Source organism: Vulpes vulpes, chromosome 6 (assembly GCF_048418805.1).
Source record: "Vulpes vulpes isolate BD-2025 chromosome 6, VulVul3, whole genome shotgun sequence".
NCBI lineage: Eukaryota > Metazoa > Chordata > Mammalia > Carnivora > Canidae > Vulpes > Vulpes vulpes.
The window spans coordinates 9,189,233-9,215,553 of record NC_132785.1 but is presented as its reverse complement, the minus strand read 5'-3'; the positions used below and the strand labels follow the sequence as shown (position 1 = coordinate 9,215,553).

Below are 26,321 nucleotides of genomic sequence, written 5' to 3'. Positions count from 1 at the left end.
TCACCTTCTGCCTTCTGTCTAATTCTTTACCCAGTCTTGGGGAGTCGTGTCAACTGATTTCTTGGTGAACTAAAAAAATCTTTCTAGGGCAGCTCAGTGGTTTAGCGCCACCTTTGGCCCAGGGGCAGATCCTAGAGATGGGGGATCAAGTCCCACGTCGGGCTCCCTGCATGGAGCCTGCTTCTCCCTCTGCCTGTGTGTGTCTCTGCCTGTCTCTCTCTCTTTCTCTCTGTGTGTCTCTCATGAATAAATAAATAAAATCTTAAAAAAAAATCTTTCTAAAAACGTAGAAAAAGCAGTTCTCAAAGGCACAGAAATCCTCTTTCTAACTGGAAATTTTATTCTAGATAGTATGAACATGTATGCCAATTTTAATGGTGATATGTTTACTATGATCTATAATGGATCAACATCTCCATATAACTCAAAGGAAGCTGAGGAACATTGACCTTCAAGATTTACAGAAGAGGCAGGGGCACTTGGTTGGCTCAGTGGTTGAGTGTCTGCCTTTGGCTCAGGGTGTGATCCCAGGGTCCTGGGATTGAGTCCCACACCGGGCTCCCTGCAGGGAGCCTGCTTCTCCCTCTGCCTATGTCTCTGCTTCTTTCTCTGTGTCTTTCATGAGTAAATAGATAAAATCCTAAAAAAAAACCCAAAAGATTCACAGAGGAGGCAGATGGGCTGATCTAAACAGTAACAGAACCCAAGAGTTTTAAAACATGGAGTGAGATTCATGCTGATGTGATGGATGTATGTTTAAGTATACTCTGGTCATCTGTGGTCCAAATGACTTAGGGATTATACTCAACCTCTTACTAGAAATGATTTAAAATATATCAAAATGAGTATTTTCTAGAAAATCATAAAACAGAAAAAAAGCAAAAAATCAAAATCAAGAAAAACTTAACATCTGAAGGGAGGGAAGGCCCAGGGAAGGTAAAGGCTGAACACCAGGGCACAAGCTATAGAACAGAAGGCTGTCATGGCTGGTCTTTGAGTTTGGCTCTGAGCTTTCTGGCAACTAAAACCACGAGGCAATCCTGAACAGTTCCATGATTTTCATGAATCACGGCGGGAAACACAACCCCGTTCTTCAAGGGAAACAAAGCTGTTCCCTACAGTGAAAGTCCACATCCTATGTGGGCTTGTATCCCGCACTTGTACAGAGCCTGGCGAGCCGCCTTTTCCTACCACTTAATTCTAAAAGGAATTTCATGTGGAGCTTCCTATAAGGGACCCTGGGAGACCTGGAGCTCTAAAACGGGCTAAAAGGGGGATCCCTGGGTGGCGCAGCGGTTTGGCGCCTGCCTTTGGCCCAGGGCGCGATCCTGGAGACCCGGGATCGAGTCCCACATCGGGCTCCCGGTGCATGGAGCCTGCTTCTCCCTCTGCCTGTGTCTCTGCCTCTCTCTCTCTCTGTGACTATCATAAATAAATTAAAACAAATTTTGTTTAAAAAATAAAATAAAATAAAAGCCAAAAGAGGGATGCCTGGGTGGCTCAGGGATTGAGCAACTGCCTTTGGCTCAAGGTGTAATCCTGGGGCCTGGGATTGTCCCATATCAGGCTCCTTGTGGAGAGCCTGCTTCTTCCTCTGCCGGTGTCTCTGCCAGCCCCCTCCCCACCTCTCATGAATAAATAAATAAAATCTTAAAATAAATAAATAAATAAATAAAACGGGCTAAAAGGGAACGAAGTGATGGGTTCCATCTAATCTGTTTCCATCATAATACACAGACACGCCTTAGGACAGCAATCCTGTAAGTGGGATGTCGAGTCTATTTCTTTCTTTTATTAAAAATATTATTTATTTATTTATTCATGACAGGCACAGAGAGAGAGAGAGAGAGAGAGGCAGAGACACAGGCAGAGGGAGAAGCAGGCTCCATGCAGGGAGCCTGATGTGGGACTCGATCCCGGGTCTCCAGGACCTCACCTCTGGCCAAAGGCGGCGCTAAACCGCTAGGTCACCGGGGCTGCCCTCGAGCCTATTTCTGAAGGACGTGTTCGATCCTGAAGATGATCTAGAATGCCTATGGAGAGACTGTGCACCTTCTACACATACACCGTTTCTCTCCACTTCTGATGGAAATACATCTACCACTTCTGATGATAACCACACAGCACATGACCGTGTTATCTGCTCCGGGAAGGGCCAGAAGTGCAGGTGCTCTTGTGGGCTGATGGGCTCATCATGGGCAGTCACCTGGCTACGGCGGATCCCTTCTCCACATTCAGACCAGGAGGCAGAGCAAACAGTGCAACAGCAAAATGGATGTGGATTAAATGGGAGACTGCATTTCTCCCAGGGTTGCCATCTTCACCGTTTGGGGGGCGGGTGTCATCTATTACGTGTAATCCTTGCGCACGTGGACAGGCAAAGCAAGGCTGCGATCTGGGCTCCTTGAGGATGCCCTCATAGCTTGGGAGGCTGTCTGCTTGGTGATGGGGCAAGAATAGGGTGTGCAGGGAATTGGGATGAGGATGGCGGCTCTGGGAAATTCCGGGAAGAGACCTGTGGTGTTTCTAAATGCTGGTTTTACTCCATAACATGACTAACATCATACCCTTGTAAAGTGCAGTGCTTTCTTCTACAGAAATTGCTAGTCCTTTAAATTACAGTATTATTTTCTGATGATGAGGGCACATAGAACAAAGGGTTCTCTTTCTCTGTGCTGGTAAGGGAGCTGATGAGGACACGATGTCTGTCCACGCAGGTGGAGCTCACACCCACCTGTCCATCATCACGCCCTAACTTGAGGTGACCCTTGGGCAGATGGTCAGTGACGCCTCTCGCCATCTTTAGTCCATGCCATACCTTGAACTTCTCCTCATAGTTCTCGAAGGCTTCCATGACCATACACACGGCCTCCATTGAGCGCTCCAGCCGGCCATCCACCCCGTTAAAGCGGTACATGCTGCCAGATACATCTACCACCAGGCACAGGCGCTTGGGTTTCTGTTGGGGGCTGCCCAGCTGAGGGAGGGAACAACAGAAGAGCCTTGTGAACCAGAAAACCATCCCTGGTCGCTGTTCTGAGGGTCTCAACAGAGGCTCCAGAGGGCTAGCCACGGGGCACGCACATCAGCTGTGGGCTGGGCATTGCATAAGGCTGTCCCGGCAGGTGGAAGGGATTGTATTTCAGTAAATGGAATCTCAGACTTGTGCTGGTAGCTGGGGCCATATGGGAAAGATTTTCCTTTCGAATATGGTCCTTTCAAGGCCCAGCCTAGTCTAGTAAAACTGCCTGACTGAGGCTATTATTCTCAAAAATAATAATCTGGAAAGACTGAAACCCCAACATGTCATTTTCCTGTCATGCCTTGGAGTCAGTTACACTAGCAAGATTGAGTTATTTTGGAAGGCCGCATCAATTTTACTCCTACCTGTTATGTAGTGACCTGCAAATCATTTTCCCATAAGAAATGTCAGATTTCTGAAACAAGGTTATGTGTGAGAGGGGGGTCTGGCAAAGAACCGAGGGAATATATTTCTTCAGTGTTTTCTGTTACTGGTAAGCTTTCAGGTTTCTCTTCCTTCCAGTTACTGCATTACTACTCCTCTTTACTTGTCTTGGCAGTTAAAGCATGAAAGTGGCATCCAGTTGCTGTTGAGTGACAAGTGTCGATTAAAATGTGAAACTCCTGTGGGTTTCAGTTTGATTTTGAAGTCATGCCTGCCAATGGGCAGAATTAAAAACAAAAGTCTGTTTGTCAGTTTTACTTACAGGAAAAAAGGAAGAAGAGAAATTCCAGATTATCCTGTCATTAAACACTTGCTGACATGTATGAAAGCTAATGAGCACAGTTAGTAATTTAACAAACATAGTGTGGGTATTTGAGCGCAATGATTTCAGACAAAATTCAGTATATTTCTTAAAAACTGGTTGAGTCGGCCTGAATTAAGAACAGTGCCACATATGCTTCCATGACCACTCTCAATTCAGATAGATCTGAACACATTTGTTGACCGCGATGAATCAGTAAAGAAAGCAGTTGTTGTTGACTCATGCCAATGACACAGAAGTGAGTACTGCCCAAATTACCAAAAGAGCCTCTCTGAATAAACATTTAAGTGGAGTAAGTGACTACTCTTCCCCACCAGTCACTGCACCCCCAGCTCTCAGGGGCTGCTCAGCAGTTCTGGTTATTCAGGGACGTCGGGGACCACAGAGCTCCCCTGTGGGGGACGTCGGGGACCACAGAGCCCTCGAGAGGAGAGATGCAATATTTCACCTACTGCCATTTTATTTTTGCCACCTTATTGCAAATATTTTAATATTAGGGCTGTCTAAAGCTCTACATACTACAGCTGGAATTATTTAAGGGAGAGTTTCTTATTTTTTAAAATTGTCTTCAGGTTTAGGATGGGTATAGACCTTTAAAGTAAAAGGCCAGGAGGAAACCACTAAGATTGCTTCAGGGTTTTTACCAGCATAATCCTCCAGGGTTCATGGAAACTGAGTGTCTTCAGTTTCCCCTCCAGGGGGGCTCCTGCTCTGTGTCTTAGGAACTGATCTGCATGGACAGCAGGGGCCTTTCTCCCAGCTGCTAGCTGGATTCTGCGGATGGAAGGCCCTGGCAGCAGATCTGGTTGCCATATTTAGGGTTTATGATGTTTTGACAAAGATGGCAACCCAAGAAAGCATCTGTTTGTAAAGAAGCCTGAGCTCCATAGACCCGAGGTGATGAGTTCACCATCGCTTACCTGTGGCTCCAGCTCACCCCGGCGTTTGTAGATGGCTTTTTCTCCAGTCAGCCCCTCAATGATCTTGGCATCATCCAGTTCCCCTGTAGCTTGGTGTCTTAGCCACTGTCTTTCTTTACCTTTAGCCTACGAGGACACAAACACACACGCACACACAAATCCTTATTTAAGTTACTTCTGGAGGATACTTGACACCCTTACTGCATGAAGAACAGGAAACACACCCGGGATCTTTTCAAATAAGGGATGGTTTTGCATAAACACAGTTTCATAAATGGACTGGCTTCTGCTCCGCTGACAAAGAATGCCCTTTATGTAGATTTTGCCAATTTTAATCGTTTTAACACATGGAATGATAAAATGAACTCACTCAAAGCACGTAAAAATGGGAAAGCAGTGTGCAAATGAGCCCTTGGAGAGACATGCAAAATCCAGAAATGTAGCGGTGACACATTTCTTATGCATTTTCTGTCACGGTACTTTTAGCAAATTTCTTAGGTAACACAATAATCAGCTTGAACTTGTTAACATTGTCTGCAAGCACAGAGAAAACGTGAGCTTCAGAACTTTTCCTTTTGGAAAAGAAGTTATTTGAGTTCTCTGTGACTTATGGTGCAAGGGGAAACAGCTGAAAACAATAGTTCATGAACATGTCGTGTCCCCCATGTCTCACTCATCAGAAATCTTCGGAATTACTTTTCCAAAGGCATTTCCACAGAATATTTTCTTACCTACCATGACTTAGAACTATGCCAGGTGGACCAAGATGGTGGTTAAACAATCAAGAATGACAATATGCCAGTCAAGGCATGGGTTTGTTATAGCCAATGACTGAATTTACATTAAGAAGTGGGAAAGAATGGCTAGAAAATTTTTATGTGTGCAAATGAGAGTGCCAGTTAAGATCATGTGCTTTTGAGTCAGACAGCCTGGTCCCAATCCTGTCCTTCACTATGATCAGATATCTGACCTCAAGCAAGTTACTTAACCTCTCTGCATTTCAGTGTCCTCATTTCTGAAATAAAGATAACACCAATTCCTGCTTGGAGTTATTGTGAGGAGTCAATGAGATACTATGTGGGATTGGTTGAGGAAGGGCCTGGGTATCTGTGTCAGGGGCTATCGTCATCATCATCATCATCAAATGGGGCACATTATGGGCAACTAAGTCCACATTACTTTAAGCACACTTCCATCACTGCGTCATGGAGGTGGCCGTCGTGGAAAATGCAAAGCCAAGCTCTGGGCAGCTGGTATCTACGTCAGGGGCAGACCAACCACTACACAAAGAAGCTCTAGGCTGGACTACTTAATTTCTTGTTCTTGATACCCTTGCTGCAAACAGGTGCAAAATGCCCTCATTTGAATACAAAAGTATTAACGTGAATATGAACTAAAGACAGAGACGCTCCTAAGCCACCAGCATAAAGATATTATATTTGGTGGGCAGTTAATTCCAGGAATTATCTTATACGCACCCCTTGGAACTACGTTCTTTCCTAATGTGCGTTCTTGGTAAGAGCACCATGATCTTATGGAAAAGTAGGATTCATCAGAGCATAGCTCAACGAGCTCATGGAGCTCTGCGATATAATGCAGCTACGGTGGTAGGAGGAAGGGGTGAGCAGAGTCTTCTAGAATCCTTTCCCACTGGGCTATGGATCAGAGAGACAAGCATGACCACACAGTGCTGACCTTCTCAGGCTCCCTCCCCTGCAGCAGTCATTGGGACCTGACTCCTATTTCCTCTTCCTTGTCATGCCTGATGCCTGGAGTGGATCATTCTGCAAGTTTCCAGGATACTTTGTGCAAGGAGACGTGATTGGGGTGCACACTGAAGTACCCTTCAATCCCGAGACTCTATGATTCTTGGAGATACCACATTGCAGAGCACTGGCTTCTAATGCCTTTCATAGGTGAGGACAGGCCCTCACAGACCAGTCTAGGCTGGGAAAATAAGCACTGCAGGAAGTACAAGAGAATGCGGTAGCAATAGTTAGCTGTCATCAAAGCAGCAGGGAAGGTGGGTTCTAGGGCTGGGTTTAAGAGGAAGACGGGATTACAACAGAAACAAGATTACGTGACATGTCACGTAACAGCCGTGCCACTGTCATCACTAAGTTTCTATTTTCGAGGTTTCGTCAATGCACTGACAAGGCAATGGCATTGAAGAAGTTCAAGGGAAGCTGTTCAGTTTCCAGTGGGATGTAATTCAACTAAATATAATATGGAACTCTCGGTTTAACCAAATAGGAAACGTAGGGTGCATCACAGTTTCCAATAAGTCAATCCTAAAGGAATCGACGAGGTCCGATCATGAGCATGGGTTATTAGAAAAGAAAAGAAAAGAAAAAAAAAGCACTGTGTCACTTTGTAGCTCTGTTTTACTTTCTTCATACTTATCATTGTTTCCAAATGTATTATTTACCTCTTTGCCTCTATTATCTATGTACTCCATTAGAAAGTCAGGTTTATGGCATAACTTACGTAACCCACTGCAGCACCTAGAATGATTCCTGATACATAGTTGGCGTTTGATCAAAATTCACTGGCAGAAAGTTGATTGCTACCCTAAAATGTTACGTGATAAACATATAAAAACATGTCCATACAGTATTATCTCAATGTATATGTCTGTGCATCATATACATGCAAGGAAAAATATATGGGAGAAAACAAAAATATTAATAATCATGGTTAATTTGGGCTTGTGAAATTATGGGTGATACTTTCTTTCCTTAATTTTTATATAATATCTTACCTCTCTTCCTTCCTTCCTTTCTTTCTTTCGAGAGTGAGAGAGCACATGCCTGCACATGAGTTGGGGTGGGGGGGGAGGGACAGAACCTCAAGTAGACTCCCATGCAGAGTGGGGAGCCTGACACGGGGTTCAATTCCACAGCCTTGAGCCCATGACTTGTGTGGATCAAAAGTTGGACACTTAACCGACTGAACTACCCAGGCGCTCCTTCAATTTTCATATAATGAACTCATGACTTTTATAATTGAAAACAAACAAAAATAAGTTCTTTTTTCTCAAAAGGATTTAAAAATATCCTTTCATATTTTTTTTAATGAAATATAGCTTTGAGACTAGCTTGCAGGTTATAGAGAGCTTTAATGTGCATACAAATAACTCAGGCATCTTGATAAAAAAAGTGGTTTTTGGGATCCCTGGGTGGCTCAGTGGTTTGGCGCCTGCCTTTGGCCCAGGGCGCAATCCTGGAGACCCAGGATCGAATCCCATGTCGGGCTCCCGGTGCATGGAGCCTGCTTCTCCCTCTGCCTATGTCTCTGCCTCTCTCTCTCTCTCTCTCTCTGTGTGTGACTATCATAAATAAATAAATTTTTTTTTTAAAAAGTGGTTTTTGATTCAGTAGGTTTGGTAACAGTTTTTAATTCAGTAGGTTTGTTAACAACTAGCCCAGCAGCACTGCAGAATTCTTTTGCTAATAATTAGTAAAAAGGATAAAAGGGGATCCTTTAGGGGGCCTATTATTGTCCCTGCTAAGGAGGCTACAGAATCATAAAATGCTTACTTTTCCCTTAGAACATTATACTTGTCTGCTGTCTCTGGATTCACCATCATGGAAGAAACTAGGGATTTTAGATCTTGATTTTCTCATGCTGATGTTGCTTCTTTCCCTAGATATGATTATCACCCCTTAAGGTACTCTCTGGGTTGAAGACTATTTCCATTGTGTGTGCCAAAAGAAGAAAAGAATAGTAAAATTTGGGGTGAGAGTGAGGGAGGCAATATGCTTTTTAAAAATAAATCTGCTATGCCTTTCTTTTCTTTGGGGGGGTCAAAATTTAAAATTTAAGTATAATACACTTATATAACAGTCAAGTGCATCAATCTTAAGAGCTCAGTGAACTTTAAAAGTGAACACCCCATGTAACCACCTGTACCCCCACGGCCCCCCAGGGCTCCTTCTGGAATTTACCCTCCCTCTGCCACAGGTAACTTCCTATTCTGATTTCTATTAGCGTGGATTAGGTGTGCCTGGCTTTGGACTTCATAAAAATGGAGTCACACAGAATGTGCTCTTTTGTGTCTGGCTTCTCTGGCTCAACACCGTTGCTGTCAGGTTACCCATGCTGTTGTGTGTAGCAGCTCTTTATTCTCGCTTACTGCTGGAGTGATATTCAATCCTAGGATTTTGTCACAATTTCTCCATTCTACAATGGCATTGTTTCCACTTTGGGGCTATTAAGAATAATGCCACCGGGAGTGTTTCCTAAGCATGTCCCTTGGAGCACATGTGTGTGTATTTCTGTCGGGCAGGGACCCTGGATACGTTTCAGCTTTAGTAGATACTGCTAAACAGTTTTTCAAAGTGTTTTTTCCAATTTACATTCCCATGACCAGTATGAAGGTTTCATCTGCTCATGGCCTCACCACCACTTGATAGTGATGGCTTTCAAAAAAAAAAAAAAATTTCCATTTTGGTGGGTGTATATAGCATATTCCCTTCCTTTTTTATTTGTATCTGTGGAAAAATGAATTTTGGTTCTGCTTGTCATTGATATTTTTAGGAACATGAACCAGTAGTTTTTGTTTTTGAGAAGTGAAAGTATGCACTAGGTCTTTTGATCCAGAGCGACCGGGCACAAAGACATTTTTACAATAGTAGCACTATTCATTAGTTTTCAAGTCTAGAACTTGCAGATTAATATGGGCAGATAATTTATTATCTGCCATGTAGCCAGCCCACCAATTTTTGGAAACTCAAAACAGGAAGAGGCCTGTCAGAATGGATAGTCTTGGAGGCAAGCAGCGGCAGCGGGAGCACTTTAAAAATTTACTGTGGGCTGGAACAGAAATATTTATTATTATGGAACGTGTATTTTGTGGGACTCACTGAAATGCATCCTTAACTAGTAAGTTCTTACTGGATTTAAAGTCATGCTTTTATTGATAACAAAGGTCCAAACATGAGCTTTATAGTATATTCCTATTACATGAAGTATTCTTATAAATGTCCATCTGTTTTGTATTATACAATAAATTCATACTAATGAGAATTTATTATATATAAAGCTAGGTTTCACTAGTAAAAATCTATGTTACAGATTTTCTAGAAAAGAAATACAGTTTTATTATGTTCATGTAAAGAACACTTAGACTCACTGAAATGCTCAGTGGATGACATAGTCTGGTTAATTTATTTTCTGGGAAATAACTGGCTAACCAGAAAGTACATCCACACTCATCCGAGCAAGGAGGATATTAGGAGGAATACACTTGAAAAACCAATTATCTTGTGGTTTGTGACACTCGATCTTGTGATTTCAGCACCGAAAGTATTCTGATTAATCTTGAGTCTTCACTTATCTGGGTTGTGGTTAATTAAGACTTCCTTTACCTAAACTACTAAACTCTCCAAGTAAGCCAATTTTTTATTATTCCTTCAGAATTTATTTAATGAGGGGATCAGAAAGACTTAAGTCGCAATTTTTATAGAAAGCACATACATTCTACAGAATAAAACATACAGATGATCATCAGTAAACACTTCTTGTGTGAATGAATAAATGTAAATGGATATTTGAGGATACCTGGGAGCAGCGATTCTTTTATTAAGCATTAGCTCTGTTATTCTTAACATTTCTTTGTGTTCAACCAACATATACTTACTAATTTGCTATTAATTATGCTATTAATCTGCACCTTAAAAAAATAAGATGCTGGATTCAGGGAAACTTGGGCACAGTAACTACAAAATAACACATGATAAGTCAGTGGAAACAAAACATTTTTCTTTGTGGTTCTCAGTATTTTGACATAGCTAAAAAGATTTTTCTACATATCTGTTAGGTCGCTAGCTGCTCTAAATGATGAAACAGTGTTGCCCAGAAAAGAGAAGACACAGACCTTCCTATTTTAAGGAGTTCCCTGTTTCCTGAAGTGACATCTCACTGCAAGATTAAACGGTGATTCATGTACTTAACAAAGACGACCCTGGTTAGAAGAGTTTGCTTTCCTGTTTGCTGATGTGAACTGAAACTATGACTTTGGGTCACAACGTACTGTCATTTTATAATTTGTTTTTATGAATAAAAACAATTTTGTATTTTCTTCATGAATATATATATATATATATATATATATATATATTTTTTTTTTTTTTTTTTTTTTTTTTTTTACCTCCAAGGAGCCAGGAACCACACGTAGCAGTGTGCATGTTACAGCTGGCAACTTACAGGTTCAAATTGAGCCCTAGATCCAGCTGGCCCTGATTCCCCAGTGGACCTCATCTCAGTAAAAGACAGCCCCTCTCCCCATCCTCTGGGCTGTTCAGGCCACAGGCCCACAGGCATCTCTGCCTCCTCTTTGTCTCACAGCTCACATCTAGTGCGCTGGCAAATGTTCTAGGTTCTCCGCATCTACCGTCTCTTCCCATTTCCAAGCCCGTCCCCAGTGCCAGCGCCTTTCTCTCTCGCCTGGGCCACTGCCATGGACCCCTGCCTGGCCTCCCTGCTTCTTCCCTTGCCCCATGGTCCCCTCTCCACACAGGAATCAGAAGAATCTTTATGTGAAGACTCAAGATTAATCAAAAACACGTAATTTGCAGAAAATGCGTTAAAAAAATGCTGGTGTGATTAAATTTTTAGACGCCCGACTGACCTCTTTAGTTATTTTTCGGGACTGAAATGGAATTCTCACACTTTTTGCTTCCTTCTCTACCTCCTATCACCTTCCTGATTTTTGCTTAATTTGTGAGATACTGTGAGAATTGAGGCCCCGCTCATTATTATTTCGCTTTTTAAAATATTGTGTATCTTTTTCTTTTTCTTTTTTTTTTTTTTTTGTGTGTATCTTTTTCAAAGCATTATCCTTGGTATTTGAGCTTTCTGTGAAACATATTTACCACAATTATTTAGACTTGATGCTTCGTTTAACTGATTCTGGGGTTCACTGAGAGTTCTTTTATACCATGAATTTCCTGTTCTTAAAGAATTCTAATTCCCTTAATTGGCTGGAATATTTATATATACGTGTGTGTGTGCATGCACATACGTGTATACATACTTATTTCAAAATTATTTTCAAAAAGAGTACTTAAATGACATATATTTTTAAGGCTCTGAATATCTGAAAGTGTCTTTCTGTCTCCTTGTACTTTGGCTGAGCATAGAATTCTCAGGTCACATCTCACCCCCACCCCCTTCCTGCAGGTGTTCCGTTACTATCTTCTGGCATTCAGCGTTTCAGAGACAACTAATGTAAGATGAACATTTTTCTAACAATAGCTTATTTCTTATCTGCTGGTATGCTTTTAGGATATTTTCTTTGGGGAACGTTAGAGCTCCATGAAGCCGTGGTGAGGTGCTCATCTCTTTTTATTACTTTCACCTGGTCCTGAGTGACGTGTTTTTCATCATAGACTCAAGCCTGTCTTCAGCTCAGTACAGGTTTTGTTGTCCTTGTTGTTGCTATTTCTCTTGTTGTTTATGTGTGCTTTTTGATCCTCTTTGGGAATACCATAGGCTCAGTCGGCATGTATTTACTGAACACGCACCACGTGCCAAGGTTCTACTTATGGCAATGGCTCATGGCTCTGTGTGTTAGCTCTCTGCTCTGTTTTTATTGATCAGCTTTCCTTTGGTTTTTTATCTCTTTGTTTCCTCTACAGACTGGAATAATAATTTAAGTTTCCATTCACGTTGGTACTTAGACTTACAACTGGATTGAGGCTGCTTCCTCTACTTTCAGATTTCAGTTTTGGCACTGCATTTTTAGTTTTTTTTTTTTTTTTTTTTTTAAATAATCTTTCCTTACTGCATTCAACTCCCTTATTATTCCTGCTTGCTTCTTAGCCAGACCTTTTTAAATCCATGTCTTACTTCACATACTTCAAGTTTCTTTGAATTGTGAGAACACAAAGCAGATGTTTTCTAGAAATCTAGTTTCTGAAGAAAGCACTCCAGCCCAGCAGAAGCATCTTCCTCTACACCTTGGAATGCTTGTTACTCTCCCTCCCGGCAGAATCATCCCATAGACCCTGTGTTACTTCACTTTTGGGTGTCCCTACTCTTGAATGATGAGATCGCTGTACAAAACCATTGAGGAACAGATTTGGAATAGACTCTCCTTGCTTGCACTGACTCGCCACTTTGTTATCACTAGAGTTCTCCTGGAAGATTTTATTTATTTATTCGTGAGAGACACACACAGAGAGAGAGAGAGAGAGAGAGAGAGAGAGAGACAGAGACATAGGCAGAGGGAGAAGCAGGCTCCATACAGGGAGCCCGACGTGGGACTTGATCCCAGGACTCCAGGATCACGCCCTGGGCCGAAGGCAGGCGCTAAACCGCTGAGCCACAGGGGCTGCCCATCCTGGAAGATTTTAAACTGGTGTTCTTAGTTGAACTAAGTCTACACTACTTAGCTCAAGAACTCGTAGGGAAGGAGCTGGAATTGTGGACAGTCCCAGCATGAGAACTTCATCTCCACATCATTTCTTACTTTGTTTGGAAAAGCCATCGCAACGGGGCCACTTGGCATTTGTTTGATCTCATCTTCAAGCCAAGTATAAGTTAAGGCTGGTCTGGCCCCTTTCCCGGTGTTATTCCCTCTCCAGCCTTCTGTTTGTCGTAGCCACCGCTGAAAACCTAGACCTCCCCACCCCCACTGCTCCCAGTGTTGCTGCTTTCAATTGCTGCTGCTTGGCAGAGACAAAATGGAGGTCAAGTGATCTGCTACTCACCAGCTTCAGGACTTCTTTTTTATTTTTTTAAACTTTTTTCTTTTAAGGATATTATTTGCTTATTCATGAGAGACACAGAGATAGAGAAAGAGAGAGAGGCAGAGACACAGGCAGAGGGTGAAGCAAGCAGGCTCCATGCAGGGAGCCTGATGTGGGACTCGATCCCGGGTCTCCAGGATCAGGCCCTGGACTGAAGGTGGTGCTAAACCGCTGAGCCACCCGGGCTGCCCAGCTTCAGGGCTTCTATTCCCCCCTCTCCATGCAAGGGAGCTCATCTGGATTCGGTTGGGTTTCATGCCCTTCCTGGCTAGTAATGCTATTTCTTAGGGAGGTTTTTGAGTTGTCGCTAGTACTATCATTCATAGGGTCTCATCATACTCCATTCAGCACAAATTCTTCAAAGCTTCTTGCAAGTCACTAGCATTCTTTCATAATTTCTACTGTCATATGTTTTTCACTGCTTACAGCTTTTTGTTATTTTAACATTTTCATGGTCATCCAGTGAAAACTGAGTCAGATGCCTGTGTTCAAGCAGCCTGGAAGGCAGGACTGTATTTCTAGCCTGCACTTGGTTGAAGTTGTCCCCTTATGGCGACTAATGTCATGTGCTGAGTGATGAGCCATTTGGGTGCTAAAAAGAGTAACTGGCATTTTACTACTCTCCCCGAAATGCAGACATTCCCTGATGTGGCTGGTCCCACCTCTCCTCTCCCTTTGCTCCGTACTCGCACCTTCATCAACACACCTCTTCTCTTGGCTGGGGCTGCTTCTATACAAATGACCTTAAGAATGAGGACGCAGATGTGTTTATAGATATGCACCCTCTCTGGTCCTAACCTTGCTCCTGAACTCCAGATTCGCATCTTAAAATCTTCAAATATCAGGCTTGACATTTTTATACAAAGGTGTCCCAGGAGTGAGAAACCCTGATAACATCCAAACCAAACATTTGCTTTCTCCACAAGCCTCTCTTCTTCCTGGCTTCCCTACTGCTGTTCTCTAGGGCTTGGAAACCTCAGCATTCCCCTCACCTCACATTCAGTCAGTCACTGTCTTCTTGTCTTACCTCCAAACTGTCCCATCCTTTCCATTTTCACTTCCATTACCCTGGTTCGGGTTCTTTTCACTCCTTACCTGGATACCGGAAATAACTATAATCATTTGATTTCCGGGTTTGCCCACCTCTCTCTTCTCTGATACTTTTCCTCTCCATGGTTATGAAGCCTCCTAAAGAAGATACAACTATACGACTCCCTTTCTCAGCCACGTTCACACTCCTCCCTTATTATGGAATACGGCCAGCATGGTGCTCAAGGCCTGTGGGGGTTCACTTTTCCCTCATTTTTCTCCCACTACCCACTGCCCCCAGCTCTATCCCCAAACTCTGAACTCTAGTCCCTCTGCATTGTTTGTCATTCCCCAAACAGCCTCGTACTCAAGGCTTCTTGCTCTGTTCATAGGTTCCTTCTGTCTAGACCAGAGCTTTGCCAACTACCTTTGGTGAATAAGCAGTTGCTACTGGTCCATGACGAAATAGGTTACAGAAGTGAATGGTAAGCATTAAAAATGGGTATGGCAATTTGACAAAGTGCTTTTATGTTTGCTGAGTCTAATATTAAATAATATGAGTTTGTATCTCATATGTTCATTTTTATATCTTTTTTTCAGTAATTCATTTCTGTTTTATTTTATAAAAGTATTAGTCTGTGATCAATGAAAAAAACCTGGCCTCTCTCCACATAAGGTTTGAGAAGCTCTGGTCAAGACTGTCCTTCCACCCTCATCCTTAAGTTACCAGTTGAAACTATGCTATTCCTTCATGGTCCAGCTCAAATGGCGGCACTTCCTCCATGAGTTTTCTCTACCTGCACAGCCCAGAAATTGCTCACACGTTTGTCTACATAACACGGTACTTTATTTAAAACACTGCTGTGGCCTTTATTGTATTGTGTTTTCTACTACAACTACACATGTATCCTCTTTCCCAGGTTAGTTTGAAGGCAAGAAACCTTAGGCAAAAGAGATATTCAACAAACATCTACTGGGTAAAGTACAGTTATTATAAACTAAATAAAAGGAATGGGGAAATGCTTTCCGTTCTTTGTGTATGAATACAGTGGGGGCTCAGGAATAAACTCTAAGTTCCTTGCCTGACACCTACCTGTCTCTTAGCTCCAAGTCTTTGGGTGTATTTTACACCAAGTGGAATCCTGCTCACACTGAGGGTAGGTCCTCAGCTCACACCTGAGGCGGCACAGTGTCATGCCTTTGTCTCTGCCATATTCTCTGCTGGGGCACTGTGTTCACTTTCCTTTAACTGGCTAATACTTGTGTATTTTTCAAGAGCCAGCTCATGGATCCTTTCCTGAAAAATAGATCCTAGAATCCCTTTCCCCTGGGCTTCCACTGCATTCTATGCATCTGTCTACCCGGACGCCTACCATATTCAACTGGAATGATCTGTTGTTTGGGTGCCTGTTTTCCCTATTCCTCAAATCTCAGCCTTCTGGAGTGCAGGGACAGCATCCCATGAGTCTCTGTGCCCTCAGTGCCAAGCACAGTGCATGGCACATGTCATGGTTCAAAAACATTCTTTATCTCCAGCTAAACTCATTTTGAATTCCTAGAGGAAACAAAAAGGAACATAATTGGTGGTTCATGGAGATATCATGCTAGCCAAAGCAATCAGAGAAAGGCTAATTTAGTTTAGCCCGAGAATGAAATTACTGATTGTAGATTAGCAAAACGCTGGAGAGAAGATATGATTACAATCAGTGGCTTTTGTGGAAGGGATATTTTCTTTTGTTAGGGAACGCTGGAATGAGATTCTGATTCTGAACCAGTATAATTGAAGTTATGATAGACTCTATTCTAATAAGAAAATTCTTGCTATTGATTCATAAAAGGCCCAATAACCAGGACTCTATGATATCCCATATAGAATCCAGTCAAGAAGCAAAGGGAGGTCACCAGTGATGGCTATCTTAGTTGAGAAGAGAGCCACAGCTGCAACAGATGCACACGCTGAAGCCGACATTAAGAGGAGTGGCAACAACGTTCCCTTTCTTCACATCTCAGTCCAGTCACCCGGAATCAGTGCGTGGGCTTGAAGCTGTACTTTGAGAAGTCATCTCAAATGATGATTTGCTAGTTCCTGGCCAGACTTTCTGCTGTTCACCAAGGAAACACCCATGGTTACTGGGATTACACAGCAACCTCAAGGCAGCTGGGAGCTATTAGTCAATCAGAGCCACACAGGATTGGCAGACGATGGCGAAAAGGGGACCAAACAAAGCCTTCTTGTTTTGGTTACAAACTAAAGACTCATATTCCATCCAAGGCTCTGTCTCTCCTTGGCCAGTAGCTGTGTTTTTAACAAGCAATCACTCTCTCTACATGGAGCACTAGAAGGCCCACCTGAGAATAGCACTTCTGTGGATTTAAAAAAAAATCTAAAAAAAAAAAAAAAAAAAAAAAAATCTATATATATATTCAATAAGGGAAACACTTGAAAATGCTATGTTGGCATCTGGATAATGATGCAAAACACTTGACGAGTATATGCGAGAAGGCTACTTCCCATAGACTTGTACAGTTGGCAGCAGATAGCAGAGGCCTAACAGAGAATAGGGACCCGAGCTTTGGGCTCAGACACCTGCTTCACCACACGTGTGTGTGACCCAGGACAAGTCACATCATCTTTCTATCCTTCAGTTCCCGGCGTACAAAGCAGGAACAAAATAGCTGCGTTTCAGAAGACTGGGAAAATAGATGACTTACATGCCTCAGCTTCCTTATCTATCAAAGGTAGAAAATAACTCTTACTGGTTATCGTAAGGATTCACCAGCACAATGAGTGAACGTCAAGGACGTGACTGGGTGTCTGGCTTGCAGTCCAGGCTGATGAGTATTAGCAAAAACCATGGAAGTAACGAGGAAACAAATTCTTCCGTAGAGAATGCTACGCGCTAATAAGCATGGTTTTAAACAGTTTACATGTATCATCTGAGTCAATCTGCATAACTTCCCTGTTATTTGTCATAGCCTTTTACAGAACCCAGGCTGTCTGGCTCCAGAGCTGGCACAATTAGTCACTAAGGGATGATGATGACGACGACGATGATGATAGAAGAGATCTTGATAATGCCGCTGATAACGCAAGGCATCTAGTGGCATGTCTGGCACATGGCAATTGCTCGGTAAATGCTTGCTATTATTAAAATGCTCGTATCATCTGTGAAGAGTTGGAGAGATGGTAGTTCTACATCCGTTTTAGGTTTTCATCCAAGGATTAAATCATTTTTATTCCCTTTCTTTTATCTTAAAACTCTTTCTTGCTATTTTTTAAACCCAGGTTCTCTTTTTCAGATTTCCAGGGAAGAAGAGAATAAAAACATCCCTGAAATAGTTAGTGACTCTATTTGAGGATATCTAGAAAGTTATTAACCCCGATTGCTTTATTTTTTTTTTTTATATGTGCCAATTTCTTGTTTTTCATCCATTTAATTGTATTCGTTGCTTGTCTTTCCAGTTTTTTTTTTTTTTTTCCCCACATCTCTCTTGGAGTGCAGAATGCAAAACCTGACACTGTTTCTGATACTGGTCTCATTACTGTGGATTTTAGTAGAAATCACTCCTTAATGGTAACTAACTCGAACCCAGGCTTAACTGGTGTCCTACTTGAAGAAGTCACAGTAATGGGTCAACCTATTCTTCCTTTGGCTGATCTGGTGAACATAGTATCATTTATCTTAAAGAGCTGATGTGAGGATTAAATGTGGTGATGTTTGTAGAAGTCACTAGAGACTGGTGCCCAATGAATACCAATCAAGATCAGATGAGGATTCTCATTCCTTCAATTAAAAATGTATTCTCGAATTCCTCTCTGGTACTGTGAATAATCTAATGGCCCATTTGTAACCAGGGTAAAACCCAATGCTGTCTGCATGGAAACGTGGAATCCAGGGCCAGGTTGTAATTTTTTTTTTTTAAAGCTTTATCTTTTCATTTGGGAGAGAGAGAGAGAAGAGGCAGAGAGTAGGGGTGAAGAGAGAGAGTCTCCAGCAGACTCTCTGCTGAGCATGGAGCCCCATATGGGGCTTGATCCCACGACCCTGAGATCATGACCTGATCTGAAACAAAGAGCCAGACGCTCAACTGACTAAGCCACCCAGGTGCCCCAAGGCCTCTGTGACTTTGACAGCCTTCTTCTTTGCCACTGTCCTCTACCACACACATGCTTTTTCCAGCCACACCCAATAACCTGCACTTGTACATCCCGTGTTCTGTGTCTGGAGCGCCCTGACTCCTCAACCATCTGAAAAATCCTCAGCATCTTTCAAGTGTGAACTCAAGTGTTATATTTTCCATGAAGACCTTCTTGTACATTCCGTAGCATCGTGCACATACTTCTCTACAGAATGTAAGAAATCATTAGCCTATTTGTCTTTGGGTTCCTTCTTTTGAGGGCAGGGGCTGCATTTTGTTTTTCCATCCCTAATGTCTGGTGTGTATCACAAACTTAAGAAATGGGCAACTCACTAAAGCATTCATTCTTCAGTCTTAGCAATAAGCACTGCCGCTCATCGCCCCTCACATCCTGTGAACCACCCACTTTGGTTCTTTTTCATCTTTTGCCTTACCCTGGAGATCACAGCCCACCCAGAAGGTGCCCTCAATACCCAGGGTGATAAGCACTGGTAATTGAGTGTCTTTACTGGAAAAAATCCAATCATTCCATGTTACCTTTTCACACAATTTGCATATGGATTTTTTCCAAAGCAAATTCTCCAAATAAGAGGTCTTTGCTTGGGAAATACTGAAGCATCTTAATCAGTATTCTAAGGGACAAGAGCAATATTAACTGGTTCTGAGACAACCGCAGTTAAAAACTAAAAAAAGGCAGGCAAAGTAGGGGTTGGGAGAGCACAGGAGGAGATGCCAGGAGACACAGAGAATGCACAGCCTGGATGATCCAAAATGTTCCTCCGTCTCCAGAGTCTGTAACAATAAAATGATTTGTAGGAAGACAATTCTATCTGTGAATTTCTAGTTAAGGTGGGATACTCACAGATCTCAAATGAGGGGGAATCAGGACATCTAGTGTCTTCTAGGGTTGCTGGTCAAATTATTGCTTCCTTGATTGGACAGGTGTGGTCAAATATTTTTCCTTGGAGAACTCACCTAAGAAGGCCATGGAGTGATCCAGAGTTTTGCACAAACATTTCGGCATGAATATTTTTTGACCGGCTGATTAGGGTTTGGATAACTTTCTCCAATAGTTTTGGGGTGGGTCCAGCTTTGGGCCCAGATTATTTTCTTAGTTCATTGTTGGAGGATTACCTGTAAATTATCCAGGATGACTCGGAGGGAGTGCACCTGCCGTCGAACAGCCCCTGAGAACCTTTCGTATGTTGTGGCATCATATTCACTCATCTGGATCTCCTTTAACCTGAAACCAGAAGGGGTAAAAAAAAGATAACAGCTGAAATAATGTAGATGTGGTCTTTTACTTCCATTCATCTGCTGCTAGAACTGTAGCAATGTCTTAGGTAATTGAGGTTGCCTTGGAGGAGAATAGGCAAGAAGTAATGTTTCCAGCTAGGAGTTTCGAAGGAAGAAAATGTCCAGCAGTGGGCTGGTAAATGGTGAACAAGTAGCCTTCCAGAACAAACCGAACAAACCAACCAAACCAAACCAAACCAAACCAAACCAACAAAAAGCCCTGATTTGTAGTATTTGCTGACTTCTGTGGGGTCAATAGTCCCACGGTGATCAATTCCAAGCTACTAACAGGAAGATCACGGAGCACTGACTTGGAAAGAAATGTGCGCAACTGGCTCCCATGAGCCAATGAGTCAGCTCTTTAGCAAACCATTGCCATAGCCCACAGACGTGTCATGGTGTTGGCAGCTGGTCAGTTCATGTGGCAAGTTCCTAGAAGAGAGTCTGTGGGTTGCTTTTAGAGACCAAGGACAGATATTGGGTTGACCAAGATAACAGTCCAGGCCCCAGGAATGTAATTGAATGTGTCGTTAGGTAGAATATAAGAGTTTTCTGGAACTGCTGTGTATTTTTAATGAGATAATTGTGTTTTGATATTACTGTGGCTTTGAAGTTCCATCCTGCTGGCACAGTGCTCCTTTTTTTTTTTTTTTTTAATTTTATTTATTCATGAGAGATAGAGAGGCAGAGGGAGAAGCAGGCTCCATGCAGGGAGCCCAATTTGGAACTCGATCCTGGGACTCCAGGATCACGCCCTGGGCCGAAGGCAGGTGCTAAACCGCTGAGCCACCCAGGGATCGCACGCGCAGTGCTCCTTTTTTGTCGCTCTTCCTCATTGGCTTCCAACTGCAGCCCCACTAGTGCACTTGCAGTTCCCTGACACACCACACACCCACCACTCCGAGCTCCTGCTGGGCTTGTCCTTCACTAGGAACTTCCTTTCTCTGTCCCTCTGCCTAGAACTCCCACTTACTCTCCAGGACTCAAATCCATGAGGACTGCCTCCAGGAAGCCTGGACTGATCCCAGGTCTGTCTTCTGTGTTCTCACAGCACTTTGTGCTTCTCGATCTCAGAATATTTATTACCCATGCTACACCTGGTCTCTCCAACTAGACTCCTTTAGGAGAAGGATTGAGTCTCCCTCATGGTTAGGTGTATGGCGCCTAGCATGGTGCCTAGCACTTCACAGGTGCTCAAAATGAAGTGAAATGAGTGACTGAAATAAAAGTAAGACTCAGGCATCTTAAACTAATCCTAAGAGGAAGGTTCATTCACCTTCCCAAAGTGAGGCTCTCTTGGGTTTTACAGGGTTGTATCCATAATACACTACATTTGATCATGTTTCTGTAAGTTTTGATAAATGTAATGGTGCCAATCCTAGGACAGGCAATAATGAACACATATATACAAAGCCCAGAGATAGCATGGGCTTCTAAACTGCTGTGCACATGTGCATGTACGTGTATGCATGCGTGCAGTGTTGGGAGTATGGGAGTATGGATCCCAGGTCCATAGCTGAAACTCTTATCTCAAATATAGATTTATCATCTTGAGTGGAACAGAAACCCCAAATGGTGAATGTGAATGAACGGTCTCTATTCCTCCAAGTCAGGCCAAGTGCTAAGGAGAATCCAGCCATCACAGGGCTGAGTGCTGGAGGCCTGTTAGAAACACATAACCATAGGTCTCTACGGCCATGGGCAGAGATCTGCAGTTCCTGCCCTAACACCTGGAAGGGTTAGCTAACACCAACTCAGCTTTCAAGATCCCACTGGAAGGATTTCCAATGAAATCCTGCTCGATCCCTCCAGTAAAACTGATCATTCCCATTCATGCCTTTCCTACAGATACCTACTGTGAAACCTCTGCACGTTACAGCTTTTACTAGAGAAGTCTGTTTCCTTGTTTCATAATGTTTTCAAATTTTATTTTCCACAGAAGGAAGTATGCTTTACATTGAGATCGAGTACACAAAAATGAATACATATGCATATGTGTGTGTGTGTATGTATAATTAAACCAAAAATTTCATGAAAAATACATTTACCACATGGATAGTTTCTCTTCTATTCCTCTGGGAGAAGAAATAGCCTTATTTTTTTCTGTGAATTTCTAGTATCTAGCACAATGCCTGGCACTTGGTAGCACTCAATAAATGCTGTTAGGTAGCACTTTGAAAACACTGACTATCAAAAGGTAAATAATAGCTGAATGGTGTTTCCCAAGGTGACATGCCAAGGGGCCCTTCTAAATCTAATTTACTCTGTTCTGAAGAACAGCTAGGAATACGTGTACGGGACTTGACCTCCTAACAATACCTCTTATGTTTGGTTTTGGCAATCTCTTAAACCTCTCTATAAATTTTCATTAGATTAAGTTATGTCTCAAGTGTCAAGGCTGACAGAAGCTGGGCACCAGGAACATTGCAGGATATGCTACTTCCCCCCTTCATTCATAGGAAGCTAATATGCTCTTTCCCAAAGAAGGGAGATTAGTACTTTTCCAAAGGGAGGTTAGAAAAAAAATACAGCTTGTCCTTAGCAGGGGGAAAAATACACACACATACACACACATGTCAAGAAAGGAGTCAGGCAGTTGGCAAGTCACCTTGGGCAGACTGGTCTTTGTAGTCAGATGAGAATCAGCTCCAGTTATAGGGCTACCTCAGGCACGATCATGTTGCACCCAAAAACACACTACATACTGTTGTAATTATGAAGAAATCTGGAAATCATATTCCAGGTTGTGTCAGCTTTCAGAAAGATCACCTACAAGGTGTGCAAAGCTGATAAATTCTGAAAGATGAAGACCGAAGCAGGGAATGGGGAAAGAAAATAGGAAATTTTAGCCTCTGGATCAGATAAGCTTCCCGGTGTTAATACTCTCAAGCCCGCAAAACTAGCTGGAAATATGTCTTTTTGCTGCTTTAACCCTGATCAAAACTGCAGGGCACAGCTGCTTCACATCCTAGTAATCTATGTGGACTAACTGCATTTTGTTGGCACGGTATATTTTTAAAGGGTATATTTATTGTTACGTAAGAGTCTGGGAATTTTGGTTCTCATTTTACTTTTCTTATAGGTCAGCCTTAAATACTATAATTTTGGATCAGTTATGAGGAAAACAAACATAAGCTGAGATCTACTGTGTAAGGCTGATTAGTTTTACAAATGGTTGTAGGTACAACGTCCACAGCTGGTGCCCACCTTAAATGCTCTTTTAGGCATGGAAAAGTACCTCACCATCGATTTCATTCATAGTTTGTTGGTTTAATGTTTCTGCCCCGCTTTCTCCATGTCTTACATTGTCTACCTCTGTTAGTCCTCCCGAATCAATCTATCAAAGTTTTAATTTAAATCCCAGTTAATTAATATACAGCATAAATATTAGTTTCAGTTGTACGGTATCATCAATTCTTGATGTACAGAAAGAGGCATCAAACTGGAATCCAGATACAAGTGAATGCTAACTAGAGGCCATTTTGATGATGACAAGAGCCTATCAGTAGCGTTAGGCTCCGTAAGGCAATATGGGGGACCTCCAGGCGGATGGCTGGGTGTGGCTGTCAGTCTGGTTTTAGCCAGTTTCTTTTCTTTTTTTTTAAAGTTTTTATTTATTTATTTATTTTAAAGATTTTACTTATTTATTCATGAGAGACACAGAGAGAGAGGCAGAGACACAGGCAGAGGGAGAAGCAGGCTCCATGCAGGGAGCCTGACGTGGGACTCGATCCTGGGACTCTGGGATCAAGCCCTGAGCCGAAGGCAGATGCTCAACTGCTGAGCAACCTAGGGTGTCCCTTAAGTTTTTATTTTAATTCCAGTTAGTTAATATACAGTGTTATATTAGTCATCATGACGAGTGCTCTCCTTCATGCCCATCACTCATTTCACCCATCCCCTGACCCAGTCTGGTTTTAGCCAGTTTCTGAATTAAGTATTAGCCAATCTGTGAATAAAGCGTTGCTATTCATGTGTGCATTATTCATCCCACCGGTGTGGAATGAGTGCACTGAATTTGAGGTACTGGGGCTACAGTAGAGAACAAAATGCCCTGCCCTCAAGGGACTAAAAGTGGAGAAGCAATCAACTCTTAATACAAATAACATAATAGGGGGAAAGAGTGAGAAGAAGCATGGAGAAAAGGTATAGGCCATGATAAAGCTTAAAAAGCATAAATGACCTCATTCTACATGTACCGAGAGTTGCAAAATAGATTTAAAACAGACTATTTGATGATAGTGAAGAACGATTACTTTTTAAAGACATGATAGTCGTAGTGTGTGTTTTTATTTTTTTAGGGGGTCTTACCTTTCAGAGGTTTACTCTGAAATATTTACAATGAAAAGACAGGACATCTTGGATTAGCTTCAAAACAATCCAGGGGTGGGGACTGGGAGTGGAGCCAGATTTTTCTTCTTGAAGTTGGGAGAGCAGGTCCATCGGGTTCTCTCTCTGGGTCTCTCTCCTTTTATTTATGTTTGAAAAGTTTCATAATACATAACGTTAAGGGAGAGCCTTTAGCAGTACTAAGTTGGACACTCACCAAAGAGGAGTAATTACTACAGGAAAGTAGAAAGCACCCACCTTGCTCTCTGTTTTGCTATGCCCTGAACTTCTCAGGATTTCCACGTGTTTTTATTTCTTCCTCTCTTTTCTCATACTCTTGCTCACCTCCTGTCTTTCAATCACCATATGGTCTTCTCTTTTACTTGGACTAGATTCTTCTCTGCAGTGATTAGCAGAGGTGTATGCTTTTCTTACTCCCTTCCCCATGTTTTCCCTTTCCTTTCCCACTGCCACTAAATTTAGTTGCCTTATAAATGCTCCTTGACATCTTTTCCCTGCAGGCTGGGGGTTAATAGAACCAGGTTCCTTATCCCTACCATGGAAATCACAAAAGGGGTTGTAGACTTGTGCCCAAGCACCACTGAAAGGTCTTTCTGCCTCCCCATGTGCTATGTGTATCAAAGCACTCTCTCTATTTGTCTCCTTGTGCCAAAATTGAGACCCCTCTGAGCATGGCAACAACAGGAGCTCGTTAGTCGGGGAGGGGAGAATGATGCATATCTAATGTTCTGGTTCTTTTCCTAAATGGATGTTTTATTGTTTATATGAAATGTAGAACAGTATTTGAATCCTAACAAGTTCTTTCATATAGCATTCCTTCCACCTTTTTTTGAGAAATTTAAATTGCTTTCATTTCTAACAGTTATCTGTCCCCTCTCAGAGAAGGAGAGAGGAAAGTCACCCATCTCCAGAAGAAAAATTGTGGGCACAGTGAGCATAAATAAATAGTTTCAGGTCTCCAGGGAAGTCAGCAGAAAGGCTGGGAGTGACACTCTTGCCTTATTTACCTGCTGGGTACACGAGGGTCCTACAGGCTTTCCTGAGGGTGGGGCAGGAGGGGCCCGTATTTTTGTCCCTATTGTTCTGTGCTGTTTATTTGCAGGATGTGTAAGCACAGTGTGTAACGTAATACCAGATGTTCTACGTGGGAGGAACTTCATAACTCACATACACTGGAGCATGCTTTTTTCCAACGGCACCCAGCCCCTTCTATTGGGCATGACGGTGTAAATCTGCCTCCCAAAGCACCACCGATTCCCTCAATCCTGAAGGAGGTATTGCCCATCTTTTGGTATTTTTTGCTTTTGGCTACGGAACACATGTGGATGTCTAGTGAAAGCATCATGTGGATTCTTATTCTTTAGATGGTTCCAATCCAAGTGGCCCAGATTGGTTCTGGATCGTCTAAAAGCCACAGGCTTGTTGGCCTGGATTTCAAGGCCTCCCTTCACCCACTGACAGGGACTCCACATTCAACCTCGCTCCCCACCACCCCAGCTGGAACCCTTTATCCTGGGGAGGCCAGCTGGCTCTCTCCGCCACAGACACTACGCTCATCCTGCTCTGGGGCCTCTGCTCATTTAGGTTTCCCCTCCTGGCAGATCCAAATCCTGGCTCAGCTCAGGCCCCACCTCACCTACCTTAGGCTTGACTGCATGGGGCAGGGGGCACAGCTCCCATACCACGTGACTGCAGCACTTGAGTGTGTGAGCGTGTGAGTGTGAGTGTGAGTGTGCGTGTTCACGAGTCCTGTCCCCACATACATCCACGAGATTCCTGAGGGCAGGAAGAGAACATCACGGAGACTTTTCTAAATTCCCTTTGGAGACTAAGAAGGGATATGGATGGAGGGTCTTGAACTTTAATTTCTCCTAAGAGCTGTTATCTTTGGTTTTCCTTTCTAATGGGCTTAGCTCCCTTTTCTACTCAGCCATATGGGATCGATGCATTTAATACATCAAGCAAAAAGGACAAGGCATTGTGTTCGCTTGGCTGTCTGTGCTGGGGAGGTGGGCGGTAGGGGTCTCTGTGCTGCGGGAGGTGGA

The 26,321-nt window shown here is 42.8% G+C and overlaps 1 protein-coding gene across 4 annotated transcripts in view; it reads right to left on the bottom strand.

Moving 5' to 3' along the window:
- The window catches only part of VWA8 (von Willebrand factor A domain containing 8), a 340,735-nt gene that overhangs the window by 16,017 nt on the left and 298,397 nt on the right, over positions 1-26,321 (bottom strand). For all 4 annotated transcript variants that reach the window (XM_072760629.1, XM_072760627.1, XM_072760630.1 and 1 more), the window contains 3 exons: positions 19,765-19,873; positions 4,709-4,834; positions 2,819-2,977 (listed from right to left, as the gene is read on the bottom strand). In XM_072760629.1, coding sequence (XP_072616730.1) covers positions 2,819-2,977; positions 4,709-4,834; positions 19,765-19,873 — 394 coding nt within the window. The remainder of the gene's footprint in view (positions 1-2,818; positions 2,978-4,708; positions 4,835-19,764; positions 19,874-26,321) is intronic.